Source organism: Merops nubicus, unplaced genomic scaffold, assembly GCF_000691845.1.
Source record: "Merops nubicus isolate BGI_N331 unplaced genomic scaffold, ASM69184v1 scaffold3429, whole genome shotgun sequence".
In the NCBI taxonomy this organism is placed as follows: domain Eukaryota; kingdom Metazoa; phylum Chordata; class Aves; order Coraciiformes; family Meropidae; genus Merops; species Merops nubicus.
The window spans coordinates 24,724-39,156 of NW_008628855.1; the positions used below are offsets into that span (position 1 = coordinate 24,724).

General features: G+C 35.9%; 1 protein-coding gene across 1 annotated transcript in view; it reads left to right on the forward strand.

Moving 5' to 3' along the window:
• The window catches only part of BAZ1A (bromodomain adjacent to zinc finger domain, 1A), a 62,327-nt gene that overhangs the window by 24,465 nt on the left and 23,429 nt on the right, over positions 1–14,433 (forward strand). The window contains 11 exon segments of the mRNA XM_008946781.1: positions 332–419; positions 2,280–2,414; positions 3,073–3,175; positions 5,805–5,971; positions 6,747–6,842; positions 8,723–8,861; positions 9,301–9,447; positions 11,786–11,881; positions 12,010–12,234; positions 12,939–13,104; positions 13,368–13,481. Coding sequence (XP_008945029.1) covers positions 332–419; positions 2,280–2,414; positions 3,073–3,175; positions 5,805–5,971; positions 6,747–6,842; positions 8,723–8,861; positions 9,301–9,447; positions 11,786–11,881; positions 12,010–12,234; positions 12,939–13,104; positions 13,368–13,481 — 1,476 coding nt within the window.

A 14,433-nucleotide genomic window follows, 5' to 3' on the forward strand; every position in this document is an offset into this window, starting at 1 on the left:
TGCTTGTTTGTTCTCACTCTCTTTTAAAACAATCAGACTTTAGTTTTGTGTGGGGTTTTTAAAAGCTACTGTGATACAAAAACCACAGATGCATAAAACAGCTGTTAAATTATTACTTGGGTGTTGTTTTGTTCATAAGGAAATTTTAAATTGAACTGAGGTTGCAGAGAATGGCTTTTGGTTACAATGGTAAGGGTGTAATTTATGATGAAGAAAATGAGTAAAAGGTCAATCATGATCTGTTACGTGTATTCTTGCACATATTGTCAGCTGTACTTAAACAATAATTAAAAATGTTAGATGATAATGCTACTTTTCTTTCCTAATACAGCCGGAGGAAACATCTCTTTTCTCGTGATAGACTTAAACTTTTTCTGAAACAACACTGTGAACCACATGACGGAGTTATTAAAACTAAGGTAAATAAGGAGGAATCATTTGTGGGATAGAATATTGACCTTACTTAGTTGTGTTGGTTTTTTTTTTTTTATCTTCTTTACTAGCTGCTCAGAACTTCTTTTTTAAACTACATCAAGTTGAACTTTTTATACATATAATGTATTCAGTTAGTATATGACTTCTGCAAAACAAAAGGATGAATACTACCTTTTTTCCTGTAAAATCGGGGTTTTGTTAGCATTTGCTTGTGAACAAGGTGGTTGTTTTTCTGTACGTGAAGCAGAATTTAATCTTCTAATTTCTTCTTTAGTTACCAGTTTAGACAAGTCCCCAAAATAAGAGTGGGAGCTTTTACCTAGAAAAATGTTATTTACTGAAACAATATATTTTTGTTTAGTCTAAGAAATGAGTTGTTTTCATTCTTGGAAGTATGCAGCTGGTATTTCTAAGTCAAATAAAAATGAACTATTTCTGTTTTGGTACAGTAAGCTAATATTTTTCTGTTGTCATATTTTTAGCTGGAGAGTATTTTATTGTAGGTAGAATTTAATGAGACAGAGTGGATTCAGTTCTTCAGTGAGATGGAAGTACCAAAGAGTTCAGGTGACTGGAATGAGCTTTTGATGAGGCTTTAGATGTTAAAGATGTTAAGATGCATATTTTTGTCATCTTATGTGAAGATACATGATGATACTTAGTACAGGTTCAGACTGAAGTTCACATTTTAGTCCACACAAGATGACTGTAGGAATTTCTTTTCCTTGTGCTCAAGGAATTGAGCAGCTTTTCCCATACTTGCCAGGTAGGCAGCAATTGCCCTTGCCTTGCTTGCTGTGCCACAGGAGATCCTGGACTCTTGCTGCATATTGCAGCCTTGACCCTGAAAGCCTTCTTATCTTCATCTTTTTAGGAAGTAGCAAGCTTGTTTATTATGTCTTGTATTTTTTATGTTTTAAAGAGGAATCTTCATACAGCTGTTTAACTGCTTCTTCAATACCGGAAGGCTCTGAGAGATTAGAGAATCAGAGTCTAGCCTCTGAAAGCAGTGGAAAATTAAGGCAACTGATCTGATTTTTTTTTTTTTTAATAACTTGGCAACGTTAAGTCCATCATTTTTAACGAAATGTAAATAGAAAAAAAATAGAACTGAAAGGCATAAACCACCTCCTTCCTTGGGCTTGTTAGTGGTCCTGTTGTCCTTGATGTGATACAGTGTGCTGGGTCTAGTGATCTATTACCAATGCTTTCTGGTGCCTCAGGAGAATTTTTACATTCTGTATATGTGTGCATTTGTTATCTTCTCTTTATTTGGGCTTTTTGTGGAATGCCTTCTTGCTGATTGCCTTGCATTTCAGCAGTTATGCAAATATGTCCTACTTGGAGTGTCTCCGTTGTATCCTCAAACGTATTGCTTGAAAAGGGCAGGCCACCTGACGTCACCAGGTTGAGAAAGCTGACTTGAAAAGAAACTTTGACAATTCAGAATGAGAGAAGTCATAAAATTTCTCCTTCTCCAGAAATATTTAAGTATGATAGAGTATTATGTGATTCTTCAGTAAATTAATTTTCCAACTTTCTGTGTCAGAAGTCATTCTCAACACATTGCAGTAACTTGCTAGGAAGACTACATCCAGCTGTGTTTGCTAAAAGGCACCTAAAGAAATAAAACCTTACCAAATGAGGCCAAACTCTATTTTCAGGTGTTTGCTGCAGGCATTAATACACTTGGTAGTATTTCTCATACAAACGTAGCCAGTTGTGAATCTAGATACTTTTACTGCCTTTTTTTTTGTGTGTGTGAATTAATGATTCATTAATTAGCTTATTTTTATTAAAAGGTAATAATTTCACAATGAATATCTTTCATCTTTCTTACTAAGGAAACATCAATTGCAAAATATAATCTAGCAGAACAAAGTTTTTCCTACTTCTTTCCGGATGATCCACCCACATTTATCTTCAGTCCTGCAAGCAGGCGGCGAGGGAGACCTCCAAAGATGGCGTGTACTAGTCTTGTAAGTAATAACAATTTTCATTCCAGATGAAAACACATCAGCGTATTCTTTATCTGCTTCCATTTTCTCTGGACTTTCAGAATAGTTAGAATGGGAGGTTGATATTGTGCTTTCATTTCTTTGAGGGTGAATTGGGTTATATTGCATAATTGCTATTAAAGTAGATTGCTTTATAGTTAAGCTGGTAAAAGAGACCAAAACTAATACATTATCACCTTAATTTTATCTTTCTTATTTCTGAGATCCCACCAAGAAACTACCTTTTCAGTGTGTTGTGAAGGCTCAGAGTACTTGTCCCTTCTGGGAATGATTAATAAATAATTTGGTGAAAAAATTTAATTTTTACTCTTTGATAGAATTATGTCACTTGCCCTCAGATACAGTTGTGCTACTTGTTGAGCCATAGTTGAGCTTAGTGCTCTAAACTACTCTATTTAAAAAGAAAGCTGGAAGAAAAAGTTCTGGGGTTTCTTCCTTTCTGTTCCCCCTCCCCCAGTACTATTAGGTAGCATCTTTGAGTACTTAGTGTGTCTGTGGGAAACTCTCTTCAGTTTTCCAAATCGAAAAATTTGGAATATCTGTTGCTGTTTTTTTCACTGTAGATACCATGTTCTCCTTTTCTTTTTTTTCTCTACTCCCCTTGTGAATTCTTGTTCAGGAGGATGGGATCCCTGCTAAACAAAATACTCAAGGAAATAAAAGTAAAGTAGCAAGGGAAAAGACAAGGTTCCAGAAGCAAAAAGAAGATATGCAGGCCATGGGTAAGTTGAGGCTTAGTCCTTTGACTAGTAGAACCAGTTTTTACAGGCCTGAGTGCAAGCCATAATTTGAAAATTTTGGGGGTTGTACCTTTCAAAGTGGAAACATAGTAAGAATGCGCTGCCACAGCACTGCTGCAGAGTTCTTTCAGTGGTTAGACTGGTTGTTTCCAGAATTGATTTCTTTATTTAATTTTAATAAGCTGGGGATATGTGGGATGCTTCTGGTCCAGTTGTGTTTATTCCTATCTCAGACAAATAAAGAGCAAACTACATTTTTGCAGAAATTTGGACTGTGAAGTCAGGTATAAATTTTACCAGCTGAAGGTATGAGAGAACATTAACATTTAGCACAAATCAATCTGTTGTTTGAGGAGAGATCTGTAAATGGAAAAACTACCTCAAAAAGTGCAATGCTTTCTAAACCTGTAATATAATCCTTGAGGAACTCTTGAGTTTTTCTGAAGATGTCTGTGTGTAGCTATCTAAGATACGTCTATGCAAGATTACTTACAGTATGTTTACAAACTTTTCTAATGAAAAAAGCACAAATCACTTAAGATATTTTTATTTTGGACCAATTAAATTATTTTTGGCTTAATTTTGAACTGTTCTTGAAGTATTTAAACTTGATTTCAAATGAGGTAAGGGGACCTGCATGCCTTTTGTATGGGTTTAACTAGGAAAACTCATATGTCTTCTTGAAGTGACAAAGCTCAGACACGGAGGTGTTCTGGTTTCTAAGCACCGATGTCCTTCCAACGGAAAGGCTTTCATCTGTGGAAATACTTCAGTGAACTTCTGGTTTCTACCTCTCATTTCCATTATCATGGAATGTTTTGGGATGGCAGGGACGTCTGGAAATCAGTCCAACGTGTGCATTAAGAACTGCAAAGTTGTCTGACGTTGTTCAGGGCCCTTACTTCATAGGAGATAGGAGCACGAGGGTTTAAAGGGCTCCATTAATGTTGTGTGTCACTTCTTTGCACAACTAACATCTGTTTATGTGCTTGAAAAGACAGCACAGAACAAGGCAATAGCTGATCAACACCAAAGCTGCTTCCTTTCTTGTGTGGCAGTAACTGCAGCTTCTAGAAGGCTAGTTAAGACCTTCTGGGTTAATTTTGTCTTTATCTGATTGCATCCAAAACCCCCACACCCTTTAAACATACAGCTTCGAACAGTGAAAGAGCATTCAGCCTTGTTGTATAACACAGAGATCCAAATGTATCCTTCTGCCACCTCACTCGAAAGCTGTCACAACATGTCAATATTCAGACTAGAACTTCCTGTTCTTTGTCAAGGGCACAATGATGGTGAATGCATCAGATAGTAATAATTTTTTTAAAATACTGTAGTGTCATACTTTTTCTGTGTTCAATTTTGGCCCATGATTATAAACTTTTTTTTAAAAGATGCAGTTCTTTAATTTGAAACTGGCCACGCATTATACTTGTTGTTTGAAAAGTATGATCCTGTCCATCCAATAAGCTTAAAAATAGACTTTTAAATATAGTATATTAATGTAATTGAATGTTAATCTAAACATTTTACGTGTAAATAATGTTTAATTGGAATGGCAATTACTGACATTCATGAAGTCTCTTATAAAGAGCTCATATAGTACTTTACTAATGATGTGAAAAGGGAGCGAAATACCAAGTACCTTGAAAAATCAACCTTCTCAGTATATAGAAGACCATGGGAGATCAGCTTCACCACTTCTGTTTGCTGGGTGAGAGACACTGAGAGTATGTGTAGTATCTGTAAAAGCAATCTAGCCTGTTCTCAGGATTTTGTAGGAAAATAATCAGAAAAATAATAAAGAAATTTGTAGCATACACTTGGTAATGGAAGTAAGGGTCTTTTTAAATTTTCTTCACTTACGGTTCTTTCTGTGCTGTTTATTCAATTAAAATGGTAAGCTTCCTGGCTCCCTTTTATTTGTTAGCCTGTGTGTGGTTTGACAGACACTATGGGCCCACAGAAAGTGGAAATTTGAATCCTGCTATTATTCTACAGACAATACAAAGAAATCTGTATCTCCTCAAGCAATAACATTTATTATTTGAAGTTCAGCTTACTGTGTAAGAAGCAAAACTTGGGGGGGAAGAAAATAAATACTAAGTAGGTTTTAAATGTATTGATTTTTCAGTAATTCAATAATAATTAAATATTTAAAGATCACTTGTTTAAAGGTTTTTTTTCTTTTACTATGACAAATTTCATGGCTACGTGCCACATCTAGTTGGGACATGCTTTTATTAAGCAGCCATTATGAAATATTTTGCTGTAATTATGTGCAGTTGGAATTGGTTCTCATCTTTGTCTCACTTGTTTAGAATACAATAAACAAGTAATAAACTTAAATTTCTGTTTTTATGAGTATATGTGACTTTAATAAAGTGATGACAACCTTGTAAAACATGTATAGTACTTGGGCTTAAAATTCTGATTCTCTAAAGAACTTTCAAGTGATTGAATTTCTGGTTGGCATAGGAACAATTCAGTCTTCATAACAATATCTTTTTTATATGGTAATTATAAATAGATAAGTTTATATAGCACAGTTAAATTATCATTTTATAAAAGAAAAAGTAACTTTGGTTTGCTTGGGTTTTTCCTTTTATAGCTTTTGAAAAAGCTAAATTAAAACAAGAGAAGGCAAATGCTATAGAAGCTAAGAAAAAAGAGAAAGAAGATAAGGAAAAAAAGAGAGAAGAATTAAAGAAGATTGTGGAAGAAGAAAGGATGAAGAGGAAAGAAGAGAAAGAGAGACTCAAAATAGAAAAGGAAAAAGTAATGCATTTGCAGTTCATGTGTTTTAGTATAATGGCTTTCTAGTTCACTTGTTCCTTAGTTGCTGTGTGCTTCAAGTTATTTTCCAGTAACCCTTTTCACTTCATAGAAATGCGCTTTAGAAGAAGAGGCAGTTATATGATTATGGATTTGTATTTCTGGATAACATTCTTTATAATTTTAGTCCCCAAAAAGTTGACTTTAAACTTCGTAAATAATGTAGTGGGATGTTTCTTCTTTTCAATAATGCATCACAGTATTTGCTTGTCTCTACCTAAGTGTTAAAGGCACTGTACTGCATCAGGTTCACAGCATATTGAATGGTTGTGAGTTTCCTTTTGATTTCTCCTTGGATGGAAATTGCTAAATAACTTTTTGTCACTTTGAATGTGAAGAAATTTTATATTCCACTGTATTTTACCACAGCCATGTCAGGTTTCGATTCTAATGGTCTTTTTCTGTGTCATCTTTTCATAAATATTCTTATTTTTAAATATTTTTTCCTCAGCTACTTCCATTTAAAAACAACCAACCAACAACAAAAAAGAACACAACAAAGCCTCATATCCAACAAAGTATCACCACAGTTTGCTTCTAAATATTTTTGCCAATATCTTGTTATACAAACCAGAAAGTATTAGGTTATTTAATTTTAATTAAATATGGCCTTTGTTTTATTTTTCAGCATGATTGAAATAGTAAGTGGTGCAGTTATTTAATCTATAATGTGGTGATCTGTCCATGTTTTACATACATTTGTGGCTCTTTCTTTCAGGAAAGAGAGAAGCTGCGTGAAGAAAAAAGAAAATATGTGGAATATCTGAAACAGTGGAGTAAGCCTAGAGAAGATATGGAATGTGATGATCTTAAGGTATGATTGAATTTGGAATAGCTCATGCTCATGCTTGATAAGAGTCCTCAAGCTATACAGGGCCGCCAAAGTAGATTCCTTAATGCAGAGGCAGACCTAGATCTGAGCTGAATGCTAGAGGTTGTGAATCACCTGTAATATTTCCTGGTGGGGGTTCTAATAGGATCATCTGCATTTTCACCCTCTGGAAAAACTTTACAGGCTTTTCTCAGTCGTAACGTGGAACAGATGTATTTTTAAAGCACTGATCTTATTGAGTGGAGGCTATTAAGTATGTTTGACTTTTCTGTTAAATATACAATATAAGCTCACCTAGAATAAACCCGAGTTACTTAAAAGATTTTAATTACGAAGAACCGGAATTTTTGGCTGCAAAAGGTAGAAAAAATGTTAACTGGTTGTTCCCTGTGGCATTCTTTTGATTTAAACTCTAGCAGTATCCTTGCTTAACTAGCTTCTTTCAGGATGATCCTGGAAACCTATAGAAAGTAACAAGAATTTACCTCCCAAAGAACTTAATGTTCTAAACAAGAATATAGTATGGCTGTACTTAACAGAATATTGTCTAGTATTAACGTTAATCACAATGAAGTGTAGACAAGTTTTGTGAGAGGATGGCAAAAGCAGGCAAAACTGTCAGAAACACAAGGATGGGAATTTGAGATAGACAGGGAAACAGGACAGAAGTGCAGAGAGGACGAGGGAATGGAAGAGCATGTTAAATGAATTGAAGTGATAGCACTGGTTGGGAGGAGTACGAGAGTTGAATGGATTTGCAAGGAGAGCTGTATAGGCCCTTGAAGGTGAGAGTGAAAACTCTGAGCTGTGCATAGAAAGGGAGAAGAAACTGAAGAAAGGGATGAGCATTGTTAAAATGAGAGGAGCCTATGCAAAACAGTGCTGCTCTGTTTCAGTTGGGAAGGAAAAAGGGAGGAGTGGGAAAGCAATATTGTTACTACAGTGAAAACTGACAAAAATATGAATTTAGATGAGGAAACAAGAAGAAAGACCCACACATAGACTGCTTTTAAAAAAATACCTTTCTCAGGAAATGTTTGAGATGTATTACTGTGTTCTGTAAACATAGTATTTGATATTTTTTTTGTCAATACTTGCGATCTACCACCTTGTGGAAAGGAGGAGTCACCCTTCTAGAAATTGTTTGATTTTGTCTTCTAAGAAACACTAAGTGAAGACAAATCTCAAGGACTTATTATTGTTCACTTATTAATGAAAGTAAAACTGTTAGACACTGCAATTTGTGATTTGGAGATGATGTCTCCTAAGTGGTCCTGTTATGTGGTTACATCAGCTCCCTTTAAAATGTCTTCAGCTCTTATAACTGCCTTACCGCTGCAAAAACCCAAATACCAGTCATTAGACATGATCTTGCATATCCTAGTATAAGATGGGTGTGTTTTGGCGTGAATGTGTTGGGGTTTTGTTTGCTTGTCTTTGAAAGCAGTACTGAGTAGCTTTTTAAGAATACATTTGCTTTTTGCTTGTCTGGACAGTTCCAGCAAACTTAAATTCAAAACTCTTGTGAAACAATACAGACTTCAAGGAAAATCTTAGCAGCCAGTGTTCTTCACTTGTAGTGGATTTGAGTTCTTTTAAGCAAAGATAAAAAATCATTCAACTTCATGAACGTAAATCAACTTTTATCTAAAAATATTTACATCCAAGTTGCATGCTGTTTGGTTTTTAAAGCTAGCACTACCACGGATGTTGTGATAATTGCTGGCGTCTTGCAGAACTATTTTCAGTGAAACATAAAGAAATCCAACATACATGCTCCACAGAATCACGGATGGGTTTCAGTCGCTTGTGTATTCTGCAGAAACCAAAAATGATATTAAGTTGTCCCATTTGGATTGCAGGAGCTTCCTGTTCCAATGCCAGTGAAGACGAGACTTCCTCCTGAGATCTTTGGTGATGCTCTGATGGTTTTGGAGTTTTTGTATGCCTTTGGGGAACTTTTTGATCTTCAAGATGAATTTCCTGAAGGAGTGACTTTAGGCAAGTTGTTGTTTATGTGGCAAGGCGCCCCAATTTTGGGGTATCCTTTCTGCTACGAAACATCTTAAGCGCACTCAAGTACCACTGCTACAGAATTTTCCATGCAGCTTTAATATGTTGGTACTTACGTGTGCGTGTCAATCCAGTTTTCTCTTCGCAGTCAACTTCAACAGTGTTTATAAAACACAATTAATTTCAATGTAGAAGCTGTTAATTACTTATTAATATGTCTACTTGTACTTTACTCTTGCAGCTTTATGTTAAGAAAAAAAATGTTGTTTTGTCAGCACTCTAACTGCATCATTGTAGAAATATTTGCAGTAAACTGTGGAAAAGTAACTTCATTACTGAAGGAAAAAAATAAATGTTTTCATTCTACAGTACATAATTGTTTTCCAACTTTGCGGCAAAAGTGACGCTTCTTAAACTTTATTCACAGAAGTTTTAGAGGAAGCTCTTGTAGGAAATGACACTGAAGGCCCACTATGTGAATTGCTGTTTTTCTTCCTGACTGCCATCTTTCAGGCAATGGCCGAAGAGGAAGAGGAAGTGGCCAAAGATCAAATAGCTGATGCTGAGACCAAAGGTCAGATCTTAATTTTACTGCTGAAAAACTGAAAATCCGCTGCAATTAACTTTAAACTGCATGATTTATGGCATTCCTTTGTTTAATCTTGTCTTATTATGCATGGATATTGTATGTAAATGGAATTGTTTTTTCTCTTTCTCTGAGATTAAACCTTTAAACTGGGTGTGGAGGGTGGAGTCTGGGGAGAACAGAGAAAAAGCAAGCTCATTGTTACTATGATTGTATCCAGCAAAGCATAATAAGCTTTTAACAGCACTGCTTGTGTTTTGGAGGTGAGGCAAACTTGTCTTCACCTTCCACCTTTTCCTTCAGCACTATAAGATGTTTCTCCTGAGGGTCAGGGAACAAGGCATTTCCCTAAATCTTCTCCAAGATCTTTACCTGTAGCTGTTAAAGAACGAGAGAGAAAAAAAAAAAAATCCTGGACCTAACTAGTTTAAATACTAAATCTCCCCAGCACAACTATAATGGAGAATTCAATATTCGTTGTCCTTCAAGATTTAGACACATACATCCACAACTCCTAGATGCTACCATGTCTCTGTGTTTTTCTAGTAAAAGATCTCACAGTCACTCTGTCTCTAGTCTTCACTCTAAGGCTGAAGTTGCCCATGTTCTCAGAGGTATTTGTGATTAGAAAGAGGTGCAGGCTTTGTTCCACATTTACGTGGTCCTGTGTTTATGGACTGCCAAATTTGCTGACTAGTTAAATGAGAAGCTCTGACCCTGCCTGTTAATCTTCATTTCACTAGAAGTAGATAGGAACAGATAGAGCACTCCTTGCTTGAGGTCAGCTGAATCATGTGGTTCCCCCATATTACAGATGCTTGAGCTACAGGAAGGTTCCCTTAATTGCCGCCTTGAAGACTACGTGTATTCTCATGCTTAAAAATTTATGTCCAATCTATAAAATGTCTCTGTATAAAACATGGGCACTGTCTTCAGCAATAGCGCCTGCTCTTGTTAATTGAATAGAGTTACAGATTTTATATGGTCTTACCAGATTTAGACTATATTTTAATTACTGTTGAATTTAGCAATGAAACGGTATATCTTAACTGCTGAGAGTATTGCTTGGGCAATAAAGGCAAGGATTCCATTATCAGGTAATCATAGAATAGTTGATTAGATTGTTTAATATTCATGGACGGGTCAGAAAAAAATACAAATTTAATATTTTGACTGTATGGGGATGGCAACTGCAACAATGTGCTGTTCTGCTTCTGGTTTTGTAGAGCTGTGGGCAGGGCACTTTATCTTTCACTTGCCTTTGAAATTCCACTTGTCACGCTTGTTTAGACATCTTTCCCATAAAAGAAGTACTTTTTCTCAGCTTTATAATTCTAACCAACCTAGTAGTAGTCAGCATGTTTGGTCACTTAAATTCTATACAGGCAGTAGAAAACACCGTGGCTGTGGGGTTTTCATGTGTACAGTACTTTCTTAAACCCTGTTATTCAGGAGTCAGAGGGGAGGTGCAGAGGTTGTTAATTTTGAAATGTCTGCGTGACAGTTTTCAAAGATCTGTTGTGTACTTGCTTTTCATGTTGTCTTAGTTTGGATTTGTGGCTCTTTATTGACTTGGTGATTTTGTAAGTGCTTAATGATTTGGACTTGAATAAAGTGAAATTGTGAAATGGCATACAAAGCTGAAAAAATTCTGGCAGCCCTCTGGAGAAATACCTGTAAGTGCGAAGGAAATGGGAATTTTGCTGTTTCTCCCTTTCCCTGCCCTGCTTTCCTGGTCAGTTTGCCGATGTGTTACGCTGCTTATTAAGTGCAGATGCTTGTTTTGGTGAAATATGGCTTCTTGGTAATGCCTTAGTAATCGTATTTGTGCAGAACAGTGAGGCTGTGTCTAAGTTACAGATCAGAAATGTACAGTGAATGGCGATGACCAGAATCAAAATGTCAGAGTTTGGATGGTCTTTGCTGCAAAGAAAATGATGATAGGAAATAACAGTTCATTTGAGGGAACAAAATACAGGTGTTCTTGCACTGTTGATTTTGCTTTCAAGTGTGTTTGTGCCTTGCTGCCGTTTGTTGCCATTGTGCATGTTTTGTGCATTGGGCTTGCTTTAACAGCTGCTATGTAGGGAGAACAGCATATAGCATGTGGTGCATGTCCTTAGCTTTTAGTTGGATTGTTTGTTGCATTTTAAGATGTGTAAATTTTAATTTGGATGTTGAATTGAGTTCTGAGTGCATTGATGCTTTTGTAAATATTGGCCCTCTTTTTGCTTTGCCTGCAACTTTTGAAAAACGGCTTGCTTTCCTCCCCTCCGCAGTACAAGTTTTAATTTTTCACTAGAATAAAGTGTTTATTTCCTTAAAGATTTAACAGAGGCTTTGGATGAAGATGCAGACCCCACAAAATCTGCACTGTCTGCAGTTGCAACTTTGGCAGCTGCATGGCCCCAGTTACATCAGGGTATGTGTGGGTTTCACTTCTTGTTTTGTTACTGTTCTTATTTTGCTCTGTATTTTTAAGCACATTCTTAATACTTGTATACATTTAAATGTCTAGTTAAAATAACTGTTCATTCTTCTCAACTGTAGGGTGCAATTTGAAAAACTTGGATCTTGATAGCTGCACTCTTTCTGAGATTCTCAGACTTCATATTCTAGCGTCAGGCGCTGATGTAACATCAGCCAATGCAAAATACCGTTATCAGAAGCGAGGAGGGTTCGATGCTACCGATGATGCTTGCATGGAGCTGAGATTAAGTAATCCTGGTCTCTTGAAGAAACTGTCAAGTACCTCAGTGTATGATTTATTGCCAGGTAATAAAAGTCAATAAATGTTGGAGATTGTTAGATTGCTTACCAAGTGATCAGTTTTGTAACCACTTCAGATCAATAATGGTCAACATTTACTGTATCATAGAATAATTTGGCTTGGAAAGGACCTCTGCAGGTCACTTAAACCAACAGCCAGCCTCCACAAGCAGGTCCCACCAGATCACAGATGGAAGAGCTAGGCAGTCTCATTGCTTCTGAGTGGCCTTTTTAAATCCCACTTTAAAAAATGTTAGTTGTACTTGCAGAGGAGGATCTCTCTGGGAGGAACATCTGAGTGCGTGATTCAGCCTTTGCTTTTTATTGCTGTTCTGGTTTGGGTTTTTTGTTTGTTACTTAAGTGGTTTTGTTTTGGTTTTTTCCCTCCATTTCTGTCTACTGTTCCTTACCTCTGTTTTGAAGACAATACTGCAATTTAGTTTTTTTGGTTCTAAAAGTTAATAAATTAAAATTAATAAGTAAAAATTAAAATTTACTTTCAAAATAATAAAATACATTTTAATACATCAAAGGCTTGCATTTTTGAGCAAGACAGATATTTTGGGAAAAGCCTCTGCAAGTGCAGCTGGTGCACAACAAAAGTTTGATTGTGCTTTTTCTCGAGTGGGAACCGATCTTCAGCCTGGAGTGTGTAGGACTTATTTATCAATTGTATAGTGAAATATAAAAAGTGGTGTGTATTTTATTAGGAGAAAAGATGAAGATCCTTCATGCCCTCTGTGGGAAACTTCTGACCCTCGTCTCCACACGAGATTTTATTGAGGACTCTGTTGATGTGTTACGACAGGCAAAACAGGAGTTCAGAGAATTAAAGGCAGAACAGCATCGCAAAGAGCGAGAGGCAGCAGCAGCAAGGTAATACTAGGATACAGAAAGCTAATTTTTGTTACTACAGGTTAGATTAATTCTTCTGTTGGAAAAGGTGTGTGAGAAGTAACAGTAGTGTTTGTGTCTTACACTGGTTTCTTGAGACCCGAGACAGGAGTGAAACATTGCGAAGCATTGTCTTTCCCACATCACTGTTGTTTTCAGACGATGCTGTAGTAGAAGAGAAAAAAGATTTGCCAGATCAGACATAAGATTAATTGCAACTGGTTTTCTGTTCTTCTTACTATTAGGATACGTAAGAGAAAAGAAGAAAGGCTGAAAGAACAGGAGTTAAAAATGAAAGAGAAACAAGAAAAGCTGAAAGAAGAGGAGCAAAGAAATCCTGCTGTAGAAGTAGCTGTTGGGTATGATACCTAGTATTGTTGTGATATGTATGATACAGCACTCTTCAGTTTTGGGGTCAGACCTTAGCTATTTAGTGTTCATTGTCTTGATCATGCAAAAAGTATCTTTTAACTTAAATATGTATCCCTTAATATTGATTTTAGTTTTATTTCTGGTGTTCTAGAATTGCTTTATGAAAGTGATTTTGTTTTAAAAAGCAATTTTAATTCTGTTGAAAGCTTGACAGTTTTACTTACTGACATGAGAAACTTGCAAAATCTAATCTGAGTTTTTTGCATTATTTTTTGTCTTGCATTGATTTTATATCAATGAATATATGCTTAATAGTCTGTTATAGTTTGTTTTCTCATTTAAGGAATTGGTCCGATGGATAATACTGACTTCACATAAGTTTATGAATCCCCTTTTAATAGCATTTTTTTAAAAGATGCTGTGCTATCTCAGGTGATTTCCATAAAACCAAGTTTTTTTATTCTATTAATAAAACTGTATGGTTTCAGGTGGTAAAACTCATGCACAGGCAGCTGTATATAATTCCAGAAAAAAAAAAAAGCAGTGTCTATACAACACTTTATCTTTACCTGCTTGAGGAAGGGAGTTAGTTAAATAAATCTTCTTGTAAAAGGTGAGCATGGGCCAAGGAGAGATTTGCTATGTTTTTTAAACTATAATTGAAAAAATAAATTTAAATAAATACTATCTGGTAATGGTTGCTTGTAGTTCCATAGGTTTTTAATTAAGTTGCTAGATGAAAGAAAGGATGTGTAATAAGCATTTTATAAAATTATATACATTTTGATGAGGAAACAGGTTTTAGTCGGGGGGGAGGAAACAAACAAAAAATCCCCCAAAAAAACCAAACCAAACACCATCACAAACCAACAATTCAGGTCAGTAGAACCACATGAAGCTGTCTCCCCAGAGGATCTGATTATAATAACAGTATTCACT